The sequence below is a fragment of the Corvus hawaiiensis genome, chromosome 6 (genome assembly GCF_020740725.1).
Source record: "Corvus hawaiiensis isolate bCorHaw1 chromosome 6, bCorHaw1.pri.cur, whole genome shotgun sequence".
Classification (NCBI taxonomy): Eukaryota; Metazoa; Chordata; class Aves; order Passeriformes; family Corvidae; genus Corvus; species Corvus hawaiiensis.
The window spans coordinates 12,128,843-12,152,598 of NC_063218.1; the positions used below are offsets into that span (position 1 = coordinate 12,128,843).

The window sequence follows — 23,756 nt, forward strand, 5'->3', positions numbered from 1 at the left end:
TATCATCCCAATCTCCTCCCTTAAATGAACTGTTTCAGAGACTTGACAACTTTAAATGCAAGGATTTGCTTCCCTGTAAGGTCCTAAAAATCCTTTTAAAAGAATTACAGGCACTTCAAGGAAATCTTTAGATCTCGTTTACATACACCCTTCTCCTGGCTTCTTCCCCTTCTCCTGCAAAGCACACAAGTCATGGCTTTGTTCCAAAAGGAAGCTTGAATGGTTAAATAGTCATTCCCTTGGGAAAGATTTCTTTAAGCATGCGTGAAGGCCAAGACTGATGCAGGGATGAATGTGAGTGCTTGCAGCTCATCTACTCAGATACAGTTATTTCAATTAATTGTAGGAAAAGCAATTTCATCTAGGAAATCTCAGGATCAGCCTTATTGCAACAAACTATTAGATTAAGGAAGAATAGCAGTTTGAGATTGAAACCCCAGCTGTACAGATCAGGACACCTACACTACAAAAAGTAAAGTAATACAGTTTTTTCCTCTTAAAAGACTTAGGTGCATAATGTTGAAGGCACAGATCCTCAGCTACATATCTAACTAAACTGGCTGTCTTGCAATTTTCTTGATTGTGAAGCATATAAAAGTCATAACTTCTTTCTAAGTACAGTTTTTAAAACAATAGGTATCTGGGAATTTTTCTGTTAGTTACTACTGCTGCACTCAGAAGTAGGACAATGAATCCAGAGTCTAGAGGTGGCGGAGAAGATTAGATTAAGAAGACAACTACAATGCCAGTAGTTCAACTTAAATAATACCTGATGAATTTTGCTGCTGCTGGGCAGAGCCTCGTGTACTGGTTGAAGGAGAGGTGCTAGCATCATCCTACAAAGAGAAAAAGAGGATATTACTGAGTTTTGGAGATGAAGCACAGAGTCCTCTTCTACTCTGGAGACAGCTGCAGCATATATAGTGCAAAAGCAAGTTTCCTCCCTGTCCAACAGGCACTGCTGCCAAGGTATGGGCTCAAGGCCATTTACACTTTAACTTTTCTCTCCCTTTAGGATGGCAAAATAAATCCTTTTTGTTTTATCTAGTATGGACACCTTTTCATGATTACACTCAATCACTCTTATCTCTATATACCAAACCAGGTGAAACCACTCTTAAGGACTGTCTGCTGTTGCCTAAATACAAACCATCCATTTCCCAAATTTAGAAACTCTCTGAGATGTGGAAAGTGAGCCATCTAAAGGAACAGTTGCTCAGATCCCAGTCTTTTGCCCCAGGACAGCCACCAGTACCAGAGAGAGGAGTCTAGGTACTTACAGAATGTAACTTAATCAATCAGTACTCCTCTTAAGTAGAAGACTTCATCAGAGATTTGGATTCTTTTATCTCGGATTTATGTGTGACAGATCATAAACCATTCATCCATGTATCTGACATGACAATATTATCTAGCAACACTCAAAACATGCTCAGGCAAAGCATCAGCTCTGCATAGTAAAATGGAATTGCACCCAGTTTCAAAAAGGATACCCTGAACACGAAATGTACTCAAGACACAAATGAACTTTTCTAAACAGTTTGGTGCTATTGAAAAGTTTGTTTGGGGATATAAACCAATGTAGAGTTTCAAGGAGAGAGAAGAAGGGACACAAAGACGAGGCTGAAAAGTTAGAAGCTAAATAGTGCCTTTCATCTTCAAGTGTATGGTTCAAAACCAGCTTTGGGGCAAGATTAAGAGCAATGGTTGCATAGCGGGTTCAACAGGCAAATTCCATGCTTGAAGCATCCCTCGAGGAATGTGCAAAAAATAGCTGCTTTTCTCCCTGAACAGTGAAAAGTGCTTATTCCTGCTCTTGCTACAAACCTTTCTGCCTGGGGCAAAACCGAAATTTTTAAAATGGATTTCCTACTGATCAGCTTTGTCTTTGGCGAAAACATCTCTACACAGGCAATATGAGGCCCACAGGATGCTTTATGATCTTGCAGCCGTGGCAGAAAGCCTTCACGAGGGTACTGGCTAGCAACCGGAATGCTGAATGAGCAGCAGCCTGGAAAAGCACCACATGGGAAAGGACACAGTGCAAATCCTCTCCTCCCCTGAAATAGGAAAGATCTTCCATGCATACCAGTTCAACTGGTAAAAAAGTGTTTTCATCTGCATGTTGAACTAAAAATTGCTGCATCAAGATCAGTCTACAGACTGAGTCAAATAATACCTCTTGCATAATCGCTTTTGTGGAACAGAAATGAGTCAAAGTTTCCCAAAGTTATCCAAATTCTATCTCAATTTAGTGTAGGTATCATGAACACATAATTTGACTTTTGCATGGTCTAATGGTTAATACACCATTTCCCCTTCTTTACCCAGACATGTTCTCTGTGCACTCTGGGGTCTGAAGTGAGCTGATTCTTGCTTTGCATGGAGGCTGACAATCCAAAGTTACACTGCAGGGCTCACAGTCCACCTCAGCTTATCTGAAGCCTCAAATATAAAATAAGAAACACGAACTTTATCTCAAACTAACTTGCCAGAAGGTTCAATGCACCTTCTTACAGGGCAAGAATCTCCTGTTCCCTACAACATTGGGATCAGACCATGAAGCAGAGCCCATTAACCTGGTTTAGATAATACCTCCCCTATGAATAAAGCAGCTATTCTTGTTTATAGGGTGCTGTTCCCAGGAAAGGTGGGAGCAGCTACATTCAGCTTTGGATTGAATGTGCACATCTGTTCCTGGATCAGCACTGCTTGTTACTGCCTGCCAGACACAGTGAATGAGCACAGGGCTTTGGCCCACAAGGAATCTGCAAGAGCACATCAGGAAGGAGTGTCTCACTTACGTTTTGGCTTTCCTCTTCCTTTTTGTCAGCTGGCTTGTCTGACTGCGACGCTGCTTTCCTCCTTTGCAAAGGAATAGGAGATAGGGCATTAGCCAAACTGGATGATGAAAAGAAAACAAATTCTTGATTTTTAAACCCTGTTTTGGTTCTAAACAGTACTCCAGTGGGCCAGGTGCTGAAGCTCTAGACATCCAATTTCCCATTTGAGACCATTAGGAGAACTGCAGCTCAAGCCTCAATGTGGACTTTGGTTGTGCTGAACTTTACTTTTACCCACCTGTGAACACCACCCTTAGCAGATGTTTTTTAAAACACCAATTTGACAAGTTTTTCATTTAGTCTTGGTTCTGAAAATTCAACTCACAGAAAAAAAAAAATTTCAGGAAGCACTAAGAAAGATTTCTGAGAAAAGCCTCACTGGATACACAACTTGAAGGATTTGATGAAAATTTGACAAAAACCCAAACAAACTGAGCAGTATGTGTCTGTAGGACACAGTGCTCTGTGAGAATTATTTCCTGATATTCAACTGCATTAATAATTTTATTAGATCAGTAATATTTTTTGAAGTCTTTTCCTAATATTTACTTGATTCTTCTAACAAAAAAAAAAAGGAGTTGTAATTATTACAAATCTAAGGGAGGGAAATATTTGCCAGAGTGAGAGACTAGTGTTAGATTTATGTCCTGCAACAAACTTAACTCGGCTGGGAATGATGGTGGTTTGTGGGTTCATTCTTCTGCTTGCACTTTAGTGCTGAGGCAAAGGGCTGCTCTCACAGGGCCCACTGAATCTAGAGAGTGGTATTTTATAGCACCTGAGCTCTCAGAAATGTTTTCCTCCATTACTTACTGAGCATTAGACATACTACCTGTTTCTGAGCATGGGGTTTACTGCCCAGAAAAGGGCCCCTGAGATCCCATGCTCATAACTCTGATTTCTGTTATTGAACATGCTCAACTAAAAAAAAAAAAACCAGTATTTTTTTTTACCTCCTGATAATAGTAGGTAAGTAAGGCAGGTAAGAACCACCTGAAACACACTGCCAGGTTCCTCCTTTCCCTATGTCATCACATCATATAAAAAGAAATTTGCAGCCAAAAGAAATCCTCTCAGTACCACCTTAACAGCCCAGACTGCACACTTGAATGGCATTTGTGTATTTCCAGCTACTTCCATGGCTCTGTGAAGAAAAATTTAGGGGACCATTCTGTTGCTATCAACTCCCTTGGAAAGGATTTGGAGCTCAGTTATTTTCAGAGTAGAGGCAGCACAATGCTCATGGCAGTGCAAGTGCTTTTCTTAAGATACCAGGGGAATTCTATCCTTAGTACCTGAAGACAGATCCTCCTGCCAAAAGCCATACTGGAGTACACTTCAGACTAGAACACACAAGTGTGCAGATTTTCTATATCCAAACATATAAGATGTCCATTCAGCTTGCTTGCTTGAACAGAGCTAGTTACCCCAGCATCTAGTCACCAAACCTTACTTTGCTTGCAGACAACTTCCAGTTAGGGAAGGTCACTCTTGATATAGAGCAGGCCAAGAACTAATAAAAAACTATTAAGAGCTGGCAAGCTATTTTAATTCTGAAAAGAAAGAAAGTTGTCTATTTGCTATTTTATACTGCTGGGAACCTTTTACAGTGTTGTGTATTTATTTAATACTTTTCAAAGGATTACATCCACAGTCCAGAATTTCTTCTGAAATGAACAGGACATGGCAGAGAGTTGGAATCAGATCTTTTGAGCTGGGAACTGTCTTTATACTAAGATAATATTATTTAGAAACTCCATCTCTGTGCACCCTACAATTGTACTTACCCTTCATTATTTTATTCATCCTCTTCTTTCACTATTAATAAGTTTAAAAAATTTAGATCTAAAAATACAGCATCTTACGCTAGGGAACTTGGGAGTTTGAAAGAACATTACTGATGGAATCAGGGGAAAAGAGAAAAAAATCGGAAAAATCAACTGCCTTTTAGCAGCTGGTAGCTTGATAATCACAATTTGCTTCAGTGGAGAATAACTTGGCTAGTCTGTCTGAAACACACTGAGAACCAATAGTTTATCTGCCAAGGTGTTGTCCTTTTATTACACCTGTGTTTATATTTTTGGGCTCAACATCCTGACTGTGCTGCGTAAAGAACGATTTGCCTAAGTTCCTTTCATTGTTTACTCTTACTGAAAACAGTAACTTTGAAAACAGATCCGGTAAAATGGCTAAAGCCCAGAGGATGTATTTACCACCAACTTTGAAGGTACTAAGCTGCAGGATCTGCTGCAGCAGCTACGCCCTGCCAGGTATCATTGCTGCAACACCTTTTGCATTAAAGTCAGGCAATAGTGGCGACCAACATCTAAGCAGGACCTATCCAATTGCAAAGAAGCACCTGCTACCAACCACAAAAATGACAGCACCTTGTTCCACAGTTTGCTGCAGACCTCATGGGGCTTACTTGAGGTGTCAGTACAAACCTTTTTGCCAGTAATTTATTCATTTCTTCCATTAGTCCTCCTCCGCCTCCTCCGCTACTTGTTCGATTGGCATCGCTCTTAGAGACCCCACTGGGGCTGGACCCTCCTGAACCATCTTCTGGCTTAAGAGAGAAATAATGATTGGAATTAATGAAAGGTTTGCTTTACAACCCCGCCCTTAATGACTAGTTTTCCCAAGTGTTAGGAACAGCAATCACAATCACAGCCCAAAAGCAGAGATAGGATGTGTTCTGCCTTGGGAAGAAGACCCACATGAATGTTACTAAAACCAAGACAGATCTGGGTGACGCAAACATATGGGCAAATGATTAAAAACCCACAGTGCTGCTTGTTCATAATTATGTTTATGCATGGTTAAGCAACCCTTACCTAAGTGGACAGCTACTGACATGAGGCCTCAAAAGTGTACACTGGTTTTTGTAAGTATAGTGTAGTTTTAACCACTTAAAACAAGTGAAAACACTAATACGTAGTACAATGGTGGACTATGTCGAAGAAATGAAATCCTGGCAATGTGAGAAGTCACAGCCATTTTCTAACTAATATGCTCTGAAGAGCATAAACTCTACCCAACATTTCCTGCTCAGCTTTATTTGCACTGCAAACTCACATTTAAAAGTTCACCCAATGGTCAGCTGAAGCGTGTTTCACCATGTTTCACGCTGGGTTTGCAGACCATTACACCAAGCTGTGCCAGGCTTTCCCGCAGCAGAGAAGAGCCCATCGGGGAGTCCCAGCGCCACCTCCTTACCCGTTGAACTCTCCTTAGTTTGGCACCAGCCAGAGCTGCTGCGAGCCCTGACACTGACCCATCTTCAGTGCCAGCCCCTTGGCCGGCACCGGCTGGCAGTGGGGGCGGTGGGGGGGGCGCAGCTCCCATGGGTGGTGGAGGGACTGGGGGGGGTGGCGGAGGTGGGGGCCCCCCAGATGAAGCAGGGATCACAGCAGCACCACTGGGGTGGCCAGGTGGAAGTGCTGGGCCTGAAATGCAGAGAACAGGAATTAGATGTGAAGCACGATCTCCTCCAGCTCACAGATAAGGTCATGTTCCCACTCCCAATGCCACGGCCTGACTCCAGGACAAGTGGTCAATGCAAGGAAGCACCATGCACGTGGAAGAACGGGAAGAGGAGGTTGTATCACTGGTCAGTCAGCTACAGTTGTGCCCTCCTGTGAGACTCTGTCACTGCCGAGCAGTCTTCTCCCTCCTCCCTGGCTGGGCTAGTATTTCATTCTGTGTCAGAATCAGAACACAATGCTTCCCAATTCATAAGTGGCATATTTTTCTGCTTCCCCCACAGCCCTCTATATGGAGATAATAAACTCCATGGACTTTGGTTAACATCAGCTTTCCAGGAGAATTGTGGGCTACAGGGACACACCCTTCTTTCTGTCATGCAGAAGGTGTGTGGCCTCAGCCAGTTTTGCAGAATAACCAGGGGACACTCCAGCTCAAGCACCCTGAGGTTCAGCAAAGCTCCTCGCAGCAGCAGCAGCCTGCTGGAAGGGCTGACAGTGGTAACTCCATTGCAGTGTTTCACCTGTCTGTTACAGGTCAGCTGAACAAATACATCTCCCCTAGGGTATTTCCCTGTGTACATCCTGTCAGAACAGGCTGCTCCTGGTACACATTCACGGGTTCAGTTGTTCAGTAAGTGTTACTTTGAAAGACAGGTGAGTTTTGACTGAGAAACATTTGGAAACCATGTTAACATTAACAGCCTGTTTCTCTTCTTATCTAGGTTTTCTTATAATATTGCCTTATTTCTGTGGTTTCTTCTGCCATTATTTCACACTCCCAATTCCATTCTTGAAATGAACCATAGCTGCTATTAGAAATACTTTAAACATTTCAAGCCCTCTTTTGCTCATGAACATAATAGCTAGTAATTCATTGTGGGTACATTTAATTGTAATTGCAAAACTACACCCACCTAATTAGAGGCCAGCCTCAGGCAAAAATTGAACTGAGTCAAAATAATGGACTGATGTGAGTTTAAAATAACTTTATTGAACTAAGTGGATTTCAAGGACTTACATCAGCTGAAGGACTGAGCCTCCAGAGGTTGCAGTAATACTTTTAGCAGAAAGTAAAAGGGAATGTCTTAGTTTTCTTCCTTTTCTAGGCACACCACTTTAGCATTAAATGTGGTTATAAACCTGAATAGAGCCAAGTCACAAAACATATGCTCTGAATTGCAAATAGGCATTGCTTGCAATTGTTCTCACTCCGCAGGCTTTAGATAGGCATGAGGAATCAAGACCATATGCAAAGTGGCCAGACCCAAGCCCTTGATCTACCTTCAATGAGAAAAGTTTGCTAGAATAGTTACAGTGACAAGCCCACAACTATAAATGCAGTGAATACCAGGAAAAGAGTTTCTTGAATTAAATAAATTGCACAACCACAGGGGATTCTGGGTATCTTAGACAAAATCCATATTCTATGTTTCACTGGTAACAGAAATACCACTTAACAAAAGGAGTAAAAATCACCACCTCTACCAATATTCCTACACAGACAAGAAACCTACCACAGACCTGGCCTCCAGCTTCAGAAGAGCCCATCCACTATGTTTGGACCAGCTGAAAATAGGTTCTATATGAAGCTCTTTGAAACAATTTGACTCTGCCAAATGACAAAAATCTTGGTCTGGGATAATACAGTAGGAATATGCATTGCAACAACCCATATACAGGGTCCTGGTTCTGTAATTCTTACTTTTTGCCCGGTCTGGAGTGATTTTGGTATTTTTGCACCCCAGTGTCAGAAATCACATACAACAGGGGTAGCTTTGGGGCTCTCAGCCCTTTTTCTATCGGTCAGGGGCAGTGCCAGCCAGGCTTTTTGAATAGCTGACAGCTGAGGCTTTACACAGGTTGCAACTCAATCACAATCAGTACTTACTCAAGTGGGCAATGGCTGATGATGTCATGTAAGGAGGGATCCTCCTGGGCATAGCCACCTCAGACACAGCAGCGTGAGGGGGAGGCAATGGAAGACAGTGTGACATGGGCTGACACCACTGCTGTGCAGGACAGGATGACAGATGGCAGGATGGGGAGGGAGCCTGGCCAGAGGAGCTGGGGGGGCTGGCGATGGTGGGCAGCGGGGAGCAGGGTGCAGCTCCTAGGTGTGGAAAGAAGGACCCATCCACACTTTTCACCTGGGTTCCAAGGGGACCTAAAGCAATTTGTTCTTCAGGATGGCCATTCAGGGGTACATTTGCTGAGGTCTCCCACCCTGCTTTATCTGTGGGTGCCTTGGCCCTGTCAGGTGGGACAGGAATCACAGGCAGGATGGTGGGACCACGTGGCTGCAGGACATCACCCTTCTGCAGAGATGGTGCATTTGTGGCAGAGGGAGCAGAAGACTGAGGAGAGCAGGAAAGAGAAGAGCCCCTGAGAGGCTGGTGAGAGGGAAAGGGAGAATGGGAAGGATGGAGGGGTGGTGGAGACAGCGAGGTTCGCCTGATGCCTGGCATGACAGTCCTGCTGTTTGGGCAGGGTGGAGGGGAGGAACCTGGGGCTGTTGGCAGCTCAGAGACCGAGTGCCTGTGCAGGAATTGTGGGGGCTCTCTGGCTCTCTGCTGGGATAGGAAAGGGGACTGACTAGTGACCTCAGGGGCAATGGGTGCTGAAGAGACAGTGCTGGCTTGAGGTAATGGGGGGAGCACAACACCAGAGGCAGGAGCACTGCAGTTACTAGGTGTGGGAGAAGGAGACTGGGGAAGACAGGGGGGAGAGCATATGCTTGGTTGAAGGGTGGAAACTAAAAGAACAGAAAAGACAAATGAAAAGAATAAGGTGGGTACGCAGGAAGGAACGAAACCAAGGCAAAGTGGAACAGAGGAAAAGGAACCATGAAGTAAACGCAAACAGAAACTCAAACAAAGCGAAGAGGAGATGGTGCAGGCACCAGCTTGGGGATTTCCAGCCCTCAGCAGATCCAGAGGGGTGTGTAGAGCAGAACCCTGGCAGTACGGGATGGGCTGCATGCTCTGGTGCCAGTGAGGCTCCTCCAAGCCCCACGTGAATCTGAGTCAGGAGCACGAGCATCACCTTTGCACCAGGGACGGGTGCAAGTGACATGCTGAACACAGAGGTGGCCACCCTATAGGCAGAGAGGGAACAGCCAGCACCCCCTAGGACCCACTCCTTGTGTATGCCAAAGCAGGATTTTGGCTAAGTTCCCTATACAGAACAGCACACTAATCTCTGCTGAAACAAGAGTTCAACTCTTTCTGTCACTGAAGGCATGTGTCTATGTCTGAGCTGGTTTCTAGTCAAAAACTAAGAAGTTTAACAGCTGAGGAAAAACATTTCACTTATGTGGCCAGATTAACTGAAAAAAACTTGCCCCAAACCGAAGCCCAAACACAAGATGGCCATCTTGGCTTGCTTGCTCTGCTGCCTTTCAGAGGCAAAGCCATACTTTGTAGCTATAAACTATTCCTGTCATCTCTTCTCTTAACTTAGTGCAACTTAATATGCTATAGAAGATTTTTGTAAGCTCATTAAATATATATATATTTTCCATTAAGCTCACAGAAGACTTCATGATCACAAAATCCCCAGTGAAGAACATCTAGAGCTGTATCTTCCTCTGTGCTGTAGTTTGCTTTGTGCTGCAGAGCAATGGGGAGTGCCTGAGCACGTCCAGCACATCAACTCCTTCGTGCTGACATCCCCTGGAAACACGGGAGTCACTCCTGTGGTGGCTGCACTACCTGCTCTCCTCAGGGGTGTGGAAGAAGCATGGGGAGGCCCCCTCAGAACACCAAAAATGCCCCTCAGCTGTACAAGTTTTGCCAAGTGCAAAACCTGCCTAGCTCCACCTGCATGCCCCAGACCTGAGCCCCTGCAAAACAACACAATCATGCCCGAATGCATGTAAGTCTCTAGCTGAAAATCTAATGTCTAAAATGTAATCATAACTATAACCACTTTTAGCAGTCTAGCTCTTGTACATCACCCACAAACCCCGACAACAGCAAGAGGAGACAATCAGGGAGAGACTGTATCTGCTTGATTTGATACATGCCTGTGGTAGAGGTTCTTCTTTCCAGCGATTCCTGGCGTTGTTGCTGTTGCTCCATCACTTGTCTAAAACAGCAATGAAAAAACCCTTGGTCATTAGGTATTCTTTATAATTTTGAGTAAAAGCTTTATACCCTGAGAAGCACTGTGTGTCTGGGGCAAGAGCTGATCCTGTGAGGTGGGTCTGATTTCACTTGTCCTGGCTGCAGCCAGTTCCAGTTCACACATTGGGAGGCTTAACCAGGACATAGCCCTGCACGCACCAGACACTGCAGGGGTTGGTTGATCCATTTAAGGTAACTCCTCAGTGGCTCTGCACAAGGAATAGGCAATGCCCAAGGCCCAGGAGAGCACAGCAAACATGCATGCTCTTAACCTGGAGTGTATGAGCATTGCAAAGAAGGAGTAAGAGGCATCTCACATAAAATCACAGAATCACACTTTGGATAAGGGATAAGGCACCACTGGAGGCCATCTAGTCCAGCCTCCCTGCTCAAGCAGGATCCCCTGGAGGACACAAGCCCCAGGATTCTGTCCAGACAGCTTTTGAATATATCCAGGGAAGGAAATATTCAAAATGACACAGTCCAGAGTCTTTTACGGATCAGGAGTCCAAAGCACTTACAGTTAGAATGAAAATATAGCAAAGCTTGATCTGTGTTTTGGTGCTGACTGCACAAAGCCTCTGTTGTCCAGGTGCACATTGAAGCCCTTTTTAGCACTGTCCAGTCCGGCTGACAGCCCCAGCACAGCTGTTCCTGTGCCACCAGCACCACCACCAGCACCACTGAGCTTCCTCTGCAAATACCCATCCCAGCTCTGCACTGCTGCTCTTTTGGCACCTTTCCCCCCAGGAGCTGCCAGCTCCCGTGCTGCCCAGGCCTGCTGGCCCCCAGGGAGAGGCTTGGTACAGGTCTGCAGGGATGTGCAGTTCCAAGGGCCCATCAGCAGAGGTCTGCTCCTGCACACTGGAGCACTCTTGCGGGAACGGATGTCCCTGACCCCCGCCACAAACCCACCCTCACTTGGCTCCTCTTAAAGAAACTAATAGCTAAAAACTAGACTGCTTGCCAGGCTTCTTGGCAATGGATATGTGCATGGATGTGGACAAAATTCTTCAACAATATTAAAATACAACTCTGAATTTACCCTGCTGAAGCACTTGGTAATAAAGTTTATTACCATTTTCTTCCACAGTTTCTAGGTCAAATTTGCCTTAATTAGCTTCATTTATCTTTAGCTCAGTCTTCACTGTGCAGTTTTCTCTTTTCTCAGCAGTTTACTTCATGGTCTGTACAGTAAAGCAAGCTCAACTCTAAGCAACATTTCTATTTTGACTCCTTGCACAGTATTTTAAGACACCCTGTTACATTTTTACTTGTACTTTCCAAAGTCTGCAATGCTGAACAATTTTATCTTATTTATATACCAATAGAAGCTTTTAAAAGATAGTCCATAAAAATAAAGTTATATTATGCAGAAAAGAAAGAATATCTTAACCTGCAAATAGATTTTCCGTGTTTCAATTCTAGTTCAATATATGGGACAGGAAAATACATGATTTTGCTGTGGAGGGATCAATCCTAAAGAAGTTTTATGCTCAGGACATGCAATACATGCAACTTCCAGAAAATTGCAGGTTTCTGAGAAAATTATCATATGTGCAAAGGTGAGTGAGTTTTGAGAAAGTCTTAGTTGGTTGATTCAACTGGTGTCATTTAAGCTATGACACTTTAAACCAAATAAATAGAAATCTTTACTTTGATACATACCCTAGCTCTTTCTTGGTTGTTACGAATACAACAGCATCAACTGCACTGCTAAAATTTCAATTGTAAACACATGTACTAGGAATTCCCTGAGCATACTCTCCCCTACCTTAGCTTGGCATTTATCAGCAAAATTTGATGATGACGAACAATTTGATACATACATTTTCCTGATTAAACCTGGTGGAAATTCTAGGTTTATCTAGAGAACCAACTTGGAAAATTCCAGTCTGACAGACCAGGAAAGAAATATGGGTAAGACACTCCCAAATCATTAGAGCTGCTGCAGAACAGATTGAGGTGCAGGGTGCAAAAAACCCAAACCAGGGGTTAGCCACTGCCACTTGAAGTCACTGGGGTTCATACCAGTCCTTTCTGACCTTGGTCAGAAGCAGTTTATATGTGCCAAATGCACCCTCCTACACATGCTAAAAGGAGAAGTTCTTAAACTCTTAGGAAGTCAAATTTATTCCAGTCAAACTAAATAAAGCCTGGGATTGGCACAAGGCTACTTAAGGAGTATGCAAGGAGTAAAGTACAAGAGAGGACAAATTACACTCTGACTTAAAAAGATATTCTTTAAACATTTGTGTAAAGGTCTCTGAAAAACCTTTTAAACAGACAAATTTGCAGGGTAGATACTGTAACTTAATTTCCTTGCCTGCTTATAAGATGTTAAAAAAATACCCCTAGGCTTAAAATTCAGTCTGCTTAAAGAATGCATCAGCATAATTAAAGCTGAAAGTCCTCTAGTGCAGATGCAGTAATATCTAACTGCATCTACTGGCATATCTTATTCCACTCCAGTGGAGCAAAAGAAGCTTTCCCATGGCCATGTGCCCTGTAGCAGTCAAATAATACCTACCCAAAGGGCTTTTACTGTCTCTAAACAAAAAAGAATAAATAAAGTATTTTTATTCTAATATAGTTAAGCTGCTCACATTTTAAATGCACGGAATAGACACCCAAACTGGAGGTCTGAATTACATATGGTCTGCAGAATCAGTGACTTCCTCTGGTTAAAGGAAGAGCTGGATCAGGTTTTTCAGGAAGGCAGTGGGAGAGGTGACACCGCCTGCCTTGGGGTGAGCTGGGGCTCTCTGACCTTTATGATAGCTCTGACATCCCCAGGTAAATCTCAGGTGAAATATCATCACTGCTGACCCATTTAACAGTTATGGGTAAATCCCTACTAAATCTCAGATCCTTCACAGTTATTCATAAAGGTGCAGGAAACTAGTTTCCCTACACTTTCCTTATAGTTTTTGGAGGCAGGAAGACTCCTGAGTAGCTACCAAGCAAAGAGTTTACCTAGAGCATGAACTTTGGCTCACTTCACCCTTTAAAAGTCATTACAGAATCATTAGCAATAATTACAAAACATTCAGAACCAGGTTAAAACATATACAAGTTAAAAGAGCAGTGCTTACTGGTGAACAAAGGACTGCATGTTCATCCAAGTTACAAACTAGAACTCTGCCTCAGCTGATTAACTCACCTTCTCTGTGCTTCCATCTCATCTGGAGATGGACCATTCTGGATCTGGCGCTGGGCAGCTGGACCTACAGAAAAAAATAAGAGGATGCTATTAAGAAAGCAAATGTGGCTGACTTCCAAAAAACAGTGCCACTCAGATTGTTTCTCCATCTTACCAGGACAGATAAACCTCAAGCATTATTGTCTTTTCTTTGCTTTATTATTATTTTTAGCTCTTTTTTTTCCTATTAGACAAATCACTGCCTCCTGTACATTTTTAGTGCCACTGGGAGAGTCCAGTGGCTAAATGTGGAAGCTGATTTGTCCAGAAACTTGGCACCACAGTCGCTGTAGATTACATACTAATCCCTCAGTGATGGTGAAGACCTGCAGTGTTGCAAAAGTTGTCCTGTAGAAGGACAGTGCCTCACACTGGGATGCATTTCTAGCTTTGGCATGGTTCAGCTCCATCCTTCAGGGATTATTCTGTGCTTGAACAGAAACTCAACCACCTTGCTGAGTCTGGGAGCACACACGCTAACTTGTGCTGCTCTGATGCTGAGCTGGCATCAAAAGCTGCCTGATGGAAGTTGCAAAGAGATGCAAAATTAAACAAGCCTTTTACAAAGGTGGCTTTTCTTTTTACAACGCTGTGGAGGATGCTGCTTCTGCTTCTGGAGGATCCACATCAAGCTGAGCTTTCACTGGCATCCACCAACAAAAACTGACTGTGCATGTCACCATTTCAGTCACATCTCCTCTCTTGATTGATCATGTAATCTCTGTTCTCGAACATTTAATCAAGGACACTGACACTACAGCCATTTTCAGAAAGAAACAATTATTCTGAAAATAAAAGTAACTGTTGGTAACATAAGTGGTCTTGCATTTATTACAAGGAGGACTGTTCCATTGACTTGAAGAGGTGGGGTTCAACTGGGATTAAACAGCTAAGACTTTTATTAAATCCAACAGCAATTTTCCTGATAAAGTTAGGAGATCAGTTATGTGCAGGAAATCATTATGCCTCCTTATTTTTTCATTTTCAAATGTAAAACTTCACCCTTTAAAAGTTATCCAACAAAAGAAAATCAGAATTAAACACTTACAAACCTAAATATGTCACTCTCAAATTGTTAAGCGCATTTATCTCTATATTCTTTATGTATTACTGCCAGGCTGAATGTTATCTGAAAACCAATTTAGAAACTACGGAAACAGGAAAGATGGCAAAAATGCATCATAGTCAGAAATTCCAGAGCATTGACTGATCCTGAGGAAATCGTGCATGTTTTTGAAATGTGTTTAAGGACTAACATTTGAAGGGTACACAGCACTTTCTGAAAACCAGGCCTGTGTATTCTAATTTTGGGTCTCCCAAAAATGAAGCCAGTGACAACCACTAAGTCAAAAGCTCTGACAATTAAAAATATCCTATGATTGGGCAGGAAGTGAAGACAGTTCACTTCTTTAATGAGTCATGACTGACAACTTAGTGTTGTTTATCATAGCTCTTTGGCAAACTGTTTACACAGAAATGCCACATTTTGTAAGGATCACAGGAAACAATGAACGTGGGGGAGCAGGTGACTGCTTTGGGAAGCAAGCCTCAGGGAAAAACTTAGCAAGTATTTGGGAACCACAAAGCAGGCAGCTCACATGAAAGCAGTTTAGGGTGTAGCAAGGATCTTATCAGAAACTACACGTGAGGAAGCCAGGGACAGCTCTTAGCCTGCTCAGCCCCAGCTCACAGACACGGAAGGCAGGGATTAATTTCATGCTTGGTTTCGTACATGTGTGCTCTGCTGTGCACGTACGGCAGACAGCTGTGAGGCTGAGAGGGTTTAAATTCAACTGCATTTCTAGGTTTAATTCCTCTCCACATTCTTAGGTATTTCTCAGACAGAAGCAGACATGAACAGAGAGTGCTCTTGGTGATGCCACTCTCATTTGAAGATGCTTCTCTAGTTGCCCTGTGAGCTGTCTCTGACCCTGGCAGCCCGTGGGAACAGCCTCACAGAGAAGAGCCCTTCTCAGCACAATAAGCAGGAGAAACAGTTTTGTTACTGACCCGTTTGCAGCCTCACAGCTGCTGTGAGCCACATTTTTAACAACTAATTAACGCAGGAGATAACTCTGCGAATGTCTGTGTTTCCTCGCTTCGTTGCTTTGCAATAATAAACCACGCTTTTATATCAGCATCTTGTGATTCAGCTGAAGGCAGACTTTGGGAGCACACAGATGTTTTTCCGTGTTTGTTTTTTCTCCTCCTGCTCAGCCCCACCCCAGCGGCCGCTCTGCCCTTCCCCAGCTGTCCCTACAGACAGCAAGGGGGAACTCCTGGCACGGGGCACTGCTCTGTGGTGGGTGTAGAGGTTTCCATGTGCCGGTGGCTGCTCCTGCACCGCTGCGCAGAGATGTCCACGTCTGGAACGGCGGCCAGCCATAAACCTGGAACACAGCTGTCCCTGAAAGAAAACCCATGCTCCGGCTTCCACTCTGGTGTAGCTGTGCCAGGAAGGCACGAACTAACAGGAACAATGCCATCCTTTCTCTCCTGCCGGGGAAGCTCCAAGCGATGTTTCTTTTCCCTTTTTTACTTTCGCTACAACTGCAAGCAACGCTGACTGCATACACGTAGGAAAATGTCGAAACGAGGACCATTTGTTTGGCTGAGCAACCAGGATTTCGTGCTTCTTCAATACAGCAGGTCCAATCTAACACACTCTCATTTATTATACACATTGGAAGCAGCCCCTGGTTGGGGTTTCTGCAACTCCTACAGCCTCCATGGTGCTTACGGGACAGCGTGGTGAAAGTGGTGGGCTAAGGAAAGGGTCCAAAGTCAGAACTGAATTACAAATATATATGGGCTTAAAATTCATGATACTGAAAATTTTTGCTTTGCATATGAGAAAAACAAGATGACTTCGTGAAAAAAATACAAACCCCCAAAACCTCAAACAAACAAACAAACAAACAAACACAAACCCTCAGCAGATTATGGGAGCAAAAGAGGTGTCAGATAGACAGCTCTCCCTCATTGTTTGATGAGTCCAGCATATACTTGGATTGTGGGAGACTCAGGTTCAGCCATCAGGTCTGACCTGTCATCATTTATATTCTGGCAATGTGACATAAACACTTGCTTATCCTGACAAGAACAGACGAAATCATTCCAGATTACAAGTTTCTGCAAGGCTTTTCTTTCCAACAGCAATATCTTTCAAATAAACTGGCATTTTCTGTCATAAAACGCCAAGATATCCATTGCTGACAGCATTTCTGACCGATGCCAATCCAATCGTCCCTGTTCAGGTCCAGCCTGGGCCAGCGTGCAAACCCATGCTGGGACTCAGCCGGGCAGTGTATTTTGCTTTGTTCGCCATAACCCCTCCTCTTCCCCCCTGTGCCCTTGGCGCTCTTTGCTCCCGGCGGTGCTGCTGCCCGACTCCCGAGTGCCCCCAGGCAGGCCAGCCCCACAGTGAGGTGTGAAACCCTGTGGGTGCTGTCCCCACTTCAGCCAGAGCGGGAAGCGCTCTGTGTCCCCATCCGCCACCACTTCCCCATTCACAGCCTGCCTGTAAGTTCAGCTCTCTTGCCGCTGTTGAGCAATGTCTGGGTCAGCACTTTAAACACCTGCCTCTGCCCCGAGGACCTCAGCCTGCTCTCTCCTAGTGGGGACTGCACGTGCTGGAGATGTCCTGGCACAGCCACACGCCACCATAGAGCATCCGTAGGAGTGGGCGCTAGAATGGGAGCAACAGCGCTGGTGACTAACTGTGCTAGAGACACTCCCTTAAACTCATTACTAGAGACAATTATCCTGGACAAAGCACTGATCTAATTAGCCTAGATAAGGCCCGTAGATAAAGCAGGGTGCCTACACTACTTCTCGGGTCCAAGTGAGTACAGCCAGAGTTGGATGTCACGGCAGGTCAGGTAGACCTAACTTTCCATGGGGAGTTGAAGGACTGAGAAGAGGGATCACTGCTCACTGCAGTCCCTCACTGCAGCTGGGCAGAGCCATGGGCCCTTCAGTGCTGCCACACTGCCACGGCACCCCCGTGGTAGGGGGTTTGGACTCCACGTGTCCTGCTCCTGCCTTGTTTGGTTTGACGTGCAAGGCACCCTGGCAGAGAGAGGGAGCACACCCCACTAAGGGAGGGTTTGGGTACAGTGTCACAAAGCCTGCTTTCAGGCAGTTTGCCTCACTCCTATTAAATATTAACTTGAAATAGAAAGAGTTTCAGTGAGTGTTACTCACAGGCTGGGTGCCTCGGCAGCATTTTAACAGAGTACATTAAATGCCTTCTATAACATCATTTAGACGTTGACCAAACTTCTCCTCTGAGAACTGCAAAGAACTTTATCAGCCTTAATTAAGCTTCACCAATGCTGTGAGGCAGAAGTGACTCAATTACACCCAGGCCGTGTCTGCACAAATAAAATTTGGTTGCAGCAATTTACCTACAGGTGAGATTTGCTACTGACGCAGTCAAAACTATGCAAAAGGTCACCTAAGGCATTCTTATTCTGATGCAGACCAAATTTGGTTTGACCTGAGGCAGGTAGAATGCAGGGAAAGGAGCATTTCCAACTGTGTGCCAGAAAACCTTCTCTACTTCCCTTCTTTGTTCCGTGGTGACCAGAAGTGCCGTAAGTCTGTGGCAAAGCAAAGTAAAACACATCCTCTTAAAATCATCTCCAGTAGTGTTTTACATAACCTGAGTTTACCCTATACCACACTGGATAAGGAGCAGTGTCTATCAGGTACCAACTCCCAGCTGAATTCTAGAAATTCTCATCTTAGAACCTATTAAAGGCACCATTCCCAAGATTGCAACTGCTTTCCTTTTATCTTTTACCTCGAGATTACTTTAATCCAACATGAAACAGGCCCCGTTTAAAGTGAAATAAGGGTGTGAACACAGGGGGTCTGTATGAAGTCTGTTCATTTGAACTAAAAACTGATTTAACATTCACTGCTGAAACTTTCTGATGTAGATAAGATTTAAGGACAGTGACAGAGCTGGAAAAACAAGCCTTGTATTAAACATGGGAGTGCCCTACCTTCTCATTAGTTCACACCTCCTACAAGGACGTGTGTACAGGTGCATATGCTGTGCACAGTCCGTTTTTTCCTGGGTTTTTTTTTTAAGGAAAAATCAACAGATGGAATTGTAGGGGTCCCTACATGCACAACCACACAGTTGTGCACATGCACTGAGCAGGATAGAAGACATGAGATGTGGAGGAGAGTTACCAAAAAGAAAGGCCATGCAAAGATCCAGAAAGATGATTAGAAAGAAACCATCTTCGATTCACCAGAAGTGCTACTGAGCACACCAAAAAGAAACCAGTGTGCCTTTGGCTCAACTACTGAAGCTGTTAATTCCATTATTTTGCATAAAATTTGATGACACTTGTTTGATCCTGGTTGTTTGTTCATCATGGGACTGGCACAGCATTTGATAATTTTTCATGCTGGTGTCTTGGTTGAGCTGGTGGAGAAAAACTTAATTTTTTTTCCTTCTGAATACAATACAGATGAGACAGTGCTAAAGCAGCTCCTGCAGCAAGCAACTCCACTCTGACAGCAGGGGTTATAGTAAATATGTAAAGGACATGGCTCGGCTGCATCTATCTCAGCAACAGGGCCTCAGCTCAGCAGCACAATTCGGGTTACCTCTCACATAAAAACCAGCACAACCAGCTTTAAAAAAGATTTTAAAAATACACATAGGTGACTGTGCAAACAGGAAACCTTTCACATGAGGTGGCTCCAGGGCTATTGGGGTCAGCATGTTCCCCAGAATGCCGCCTGGAGTGGTTGGGAATGCATCCCCATAGTTAGGGCAAGCAACAGGGACAGGAGCCCATGTGTTCTGGTATGGGACTCCCTGTATTTTATCTGGTGACTGATTAACATAACATGTAAGAACTGGAAATTATTTCCCTCTCAGCAGCTCAGCTCTGACAAGAAGAATAAAACACACACTGCTCTAGAATAGCACAAGCTTGTCAGGGTGGGGGGAAGGTGAGCAAGGAAAGCTGCAGTTCTGCCTGGGCAGGGGAAGTGGCTGAACCTTGGTTTCCTGTTTCCTGAGGAAGTGCTTTGAGCACCAGACCTTGAGGATGGCAGCCCAAGGGAAGGTGATGGCTACACATCCAACTGGATCAGGCACCAGTGCTGCAGAGCCTGCCACATGTGCTCAGACAGGACCAGACCTGTGCAGTGGTGGCTCTCCGAGAAACAAAGAGAAATTCTGTCAAGATGAATGCAGGAAACCTCCATGCAGGACAGGAAAAGATGGACCTGGAGCTTCCCAGGGGAATTCTGTTTACTTTGCTGAGCTCTGAGCAAAAGAGAACTAATTCAGCAGCGGCTCAATTATGTGTGGATGAAATTGAGGTAGGTAAGGCAGCCACCTGCCAGGCAGCTCCGGGTGGGGGGACTGCCAGCACCTCCCTCCTTGGCAGAGCTGGTGCAGGTACTCTGATGCCTTTAGAGAAGAGCCTTGTTTCCACAGGCAGTTTCATGATAAGTAAGCATCCAACTTAGTTGATGACCAGTTGCATTTGTTAGGGGAGCTGCCTCTGGCTCTGAGAAAAATGTTACATGCATAGAAAAGTATAGGGAGAGTTATTTTACTTTTTTTGTATTACAAAAAACAAAGGAAAAAAAAAAGCATCATTGACTTTCTAAGGGTGTAATTCCAATATTGGTGGCCTTATAAAGACGCTCAGGATAGATGATGGGAGAAGATGTCAATCAGTGCCAGAAGTAAAAAAGCAATCTATAAAATCAGGACCGTGAGATTAGCTTAAGAAAAAAAAGAACGTAAATTAACCCCACAATTATTAGTGTCAAATAAACAAGCCCCAGAGCACTTCTGTTCCCTCCTTTTTTTGATTGTTTTTCAGAATGTGCATCAAGTCTATTTTCCTGAACATCCAGGATTGAAACATTTCAATAAAGGTGAAGATTAGCTCATCATCTTGTACCTCTAGGCAGTAATGGAGCTTTAAGAAAAACACCAAATACCATCAGAATCTCATTAAAATTGAGACCATGTGCCATCCTGAGAAGCTGGCACCCCCCACCACTGCATGGGCATTCAGTTAATGCCAGAGTCCAGGCAGGGGATGCTCCAAGGAAGCTGAGAGTGGAAATCAATACGCACCATCTAAAGATATGGTTTATATTGCAAAGTTTTTTCCTGAATTTGGTTTTAGTGAGGACATGAATTGTTTCACTCCAGTGTCAGTTTGACAGGTGTTGTCCCAACAGAGACAGGGACACTGCAATGCTGGCCTCGTGCTCTGCAGTAGGAGCGTTGCTGAGCTCAGAAAGCACTTTCCCTTGGATGTCTCAAGCCCCACACATCCATTCTGTGAAATATAAACTGAGTATCTGCTTTTAGCTAAGTGTGACTGTGTGTGTCTGCACCCAAGTAAGGGCATACATCTGTTCATTCCCACTTCACACTTATATTTCTTTACATCAAATAAAAAGCAGGGATTTGATAATTTTTTTTTTTTTGAGATGAATTGAAACTCTGAAAATCTCTGAAGTCACAGGGAAAAAGCACCCAGCCACTGGCATGGACAGCAGTTCAATCAGCTGATATTTACACACTTAGCTGGTCAAACATCATCTCTAGTTTTGCCTAACAATAGGATTTATGACACATTAGATCAGAAGTGTATATATATACCCACTGTACCCTGGTGCAGCACCCAAGGCACCAAGAGCACCACAGCCTATTCTTGGCCCATCTCTACATGCAACCTTGCAAGGCAATGCTCTCTGTTTTCAAGTGTCTCCTTCCTGTTTCACTACTGCTATCACAGCAAACCCCTCAGGGTAGTCTTTTCCACCACGTGGAGAACAGCAGGGCCCATACATGCACTGAAGCACCATGCACACAGAAAACACTATATTATAAACACACTTTTTGCATCTAATTAATGGTTAAGATCCAGACAAGATCCATTTTACCAAGATTTAAATCCCAACATTTCTGTAAGGCAACTATGATGGGTACCTGCACCTGGATAAGAGTACTGGACAGAAGAGGACTCTTCTATGAAACACAACTAAATGGAGATATATTTTGGGATTTATGAAAAAAAAAAAACAACAAAAAACCAACAAACCACATGTAAAGATATCATTATGAATACGTAGGATTCCTTGATAATTAAGTCACAGTCTAACAAATTAAACAGATAAACAAAATATTCAAATACAGCACCTGATCCCATTCACACTTACACCCAAAGCCAAGCTATCTGCTTAAGGGAAGCAGAAGTCCCACTAACTAGGAAGGCCCAGAGTAAACCCACTCATCTCTGCAAATCCTCATTTCCAGAAGAGCTAACAGGAATTGACAGTCACAGGTAGGTCGTTATGGAGAAAAAAATAGGCAAATATCCCATTAACTATAGCAGGTATAAAATGCTGCCCTTGTTCATATCTGTTTTTTAAAACCATTATCTATTCCATTCACTAGCAAGTGAAGAGAGAAGCAATCCAACACATTGATTCAGAAGCCTTCGTCCCACATTCTTGCTGTAATGACTTCTCCTGATTTAACAGCCCTGACTAATGCTAGCATCTCCTCAACCTAATGGGTCATTTCTCTCAAATATTATCTCAGCCTCCTACTGCCCACCTGACAGAATTAAAAGCAAATTAAAGAAAAATGATCCATCAATGCAGTACAACTGCAAGTGGTTTCCCAGCACAACAGGATGGCGGCACAGAACATCTCCATGCAAAAACGCCCTGGCGCGAGCATCCCTTCCCCCTTCCCAGGAGAGCTCCCACAGGAGCACGGCATGCAAGGGACAGGACGTGCAAGGCAGCGGGGAGATTTCCATCACCTACAAGACATCCGGCACAGGATGATGCAGTCACAGTGGCAGAGGCAGAAGCAGTGCCAAATCCATTCCCTGCTGACCATAGTATGGCCGCAGCTGCCTCAGCGCACTCCCTGTGGCACCCTCCGCATGCCCGGCACTCCCCGCAGACCAGGTTTCACCAGCTGTAATCAATCCCCCACTGCAGCAGCACAGTGGGCCTGGCCACTTAAATATTTAATTGGACCCTTTTCCTCACCTATCACAACACTTCGGGGTGTCTGAAGCCAGACTTCATTGTCTGGACTTTCACATAATACCGTGAAAGTAAGAAAAGTTGCATTTTCTGCCTCCTGCCCCAATCAGATTGCCCTGCGTTCACCTACGTGCAAGCAATTACAATAAAAGCAAAGTGTGAATAAACAGAATGTTCAGTTGTCCTGGGGACAAAATGGCTGCAATTGAACGTGCAGGATCAAGTTCACTGGCAGAGTAGCTTCTGAAGTCAAGGAGGTGCAGTGATAAATGTTGAGCACTAGTCTTAAAATGTAAGTGTGAACAAGATGGCTTCAGAAATATGTATATCTGGCTTAAAATCCCCATCTGCTATTAAATTTTCAGTACTCTTCATCATCCCATCATCCCAGATCTCCTCTGATTCCAACACTTCACTCTTTTTACTTTGCCTGCTAATCACTTTCCTCGTCTATATTTAAGTGTGGCAGGTCTTCTAGAGGCAATCCAGTTGAAATTAATGGAGAGTTTGCATGAGGAGGATAAACAGAATATTTATTTGCTCTCCACCTCTGCCTTATCACCTTTGATCCATTTCCTTCCCTCCTCCTTGTCTTTGCATTATTCTGTCTGCTGGGGACTTCACACAGCCTAATGCTCTACTCCTCAAGCAGACTGATAGCTGGTTTAGGGAATGTGTCTCCATAGCTTCTGCGACACTACTCTGATGTAGATCAATTAGTGTTTTGACCCACTGAACTCAGCTGCTAAGTCTTCTATCTAAATCTGATTTTTAGAATATGCTGAATAAAAATGGTAAGTTTCTATAAGTTACCTATGGTTACACCAGGAGAAACCCAGGTGGAACAAGTTCATAATTAGCAATGTACCAAAGCCACTCCTATCCTTCTCAGACAATACTTACTCATCACAACTCAGTAGCTGCTCACTCTCCGTACCTGCCTCCCACAACATTCTCAGAGTGACTGATATGTAGATATTCTGCTAGCAAAGCTGCTTATCATATGTTTTCTAATGCTTGCTGCTATGAATTATTTATG

The 23,756-nt window shown here is 44.0% G+C and overlaps 1 protein-coding gene across 10 annotated transcripts in view; it reads right to left on the reverse strand.

The window, feature by feature from the left end:
• EVL (Enah/Vasp-like) overlaps nucleotides 1-23,756 on the reverse strand; it is a 121,439-nt gene that overhangs the window by 5,105 nt on the left and 92,578 nt on the right. For 7 of the 10 annotated variants that reach the window (XM_048307531.1, XM_048307534.1, XM_048307533.1 and 4 more), the window contains 7 exons: nucleotides 13,616-13,679; nucleotides 10,353-10,414; nucleotides 8,217-9,080; nucleotides 6,060-6,289; nucleotides 5,288-5,409; nucleotides 2,805-2,865; nucleotides 770-836 (listed from right to left, as the gene is read on the reverse strand). In XM_048307531.1, coding sequence (XP_048163488.1) covers nucleotides 770-836; nucleotides 2,805-2,865; nucleotides 5,288-5,409; nucleotides 6,060-6,289; nucleotides 8,217-9,080; nucleotides 10,353-10,414; nucleotides 13,616-13,679 — 1,470 coding nt within the window. The remainder of the gene's footprint in view (nucleotides 1-769; nucleotides 837-2,804; nucleotides 2,866-5,287; nucleotides 5,410-6,059; nucleotides 6,290-8,216; nucleotides 9,081-10,352; nucleotides 10,415-13,615; nucleotides 13,680-23,756) is intronic. The other 3 variants (XM_048307539.1, XM_048307537.1, XM_048307538.1) reach the window with 1 other exon arrangement.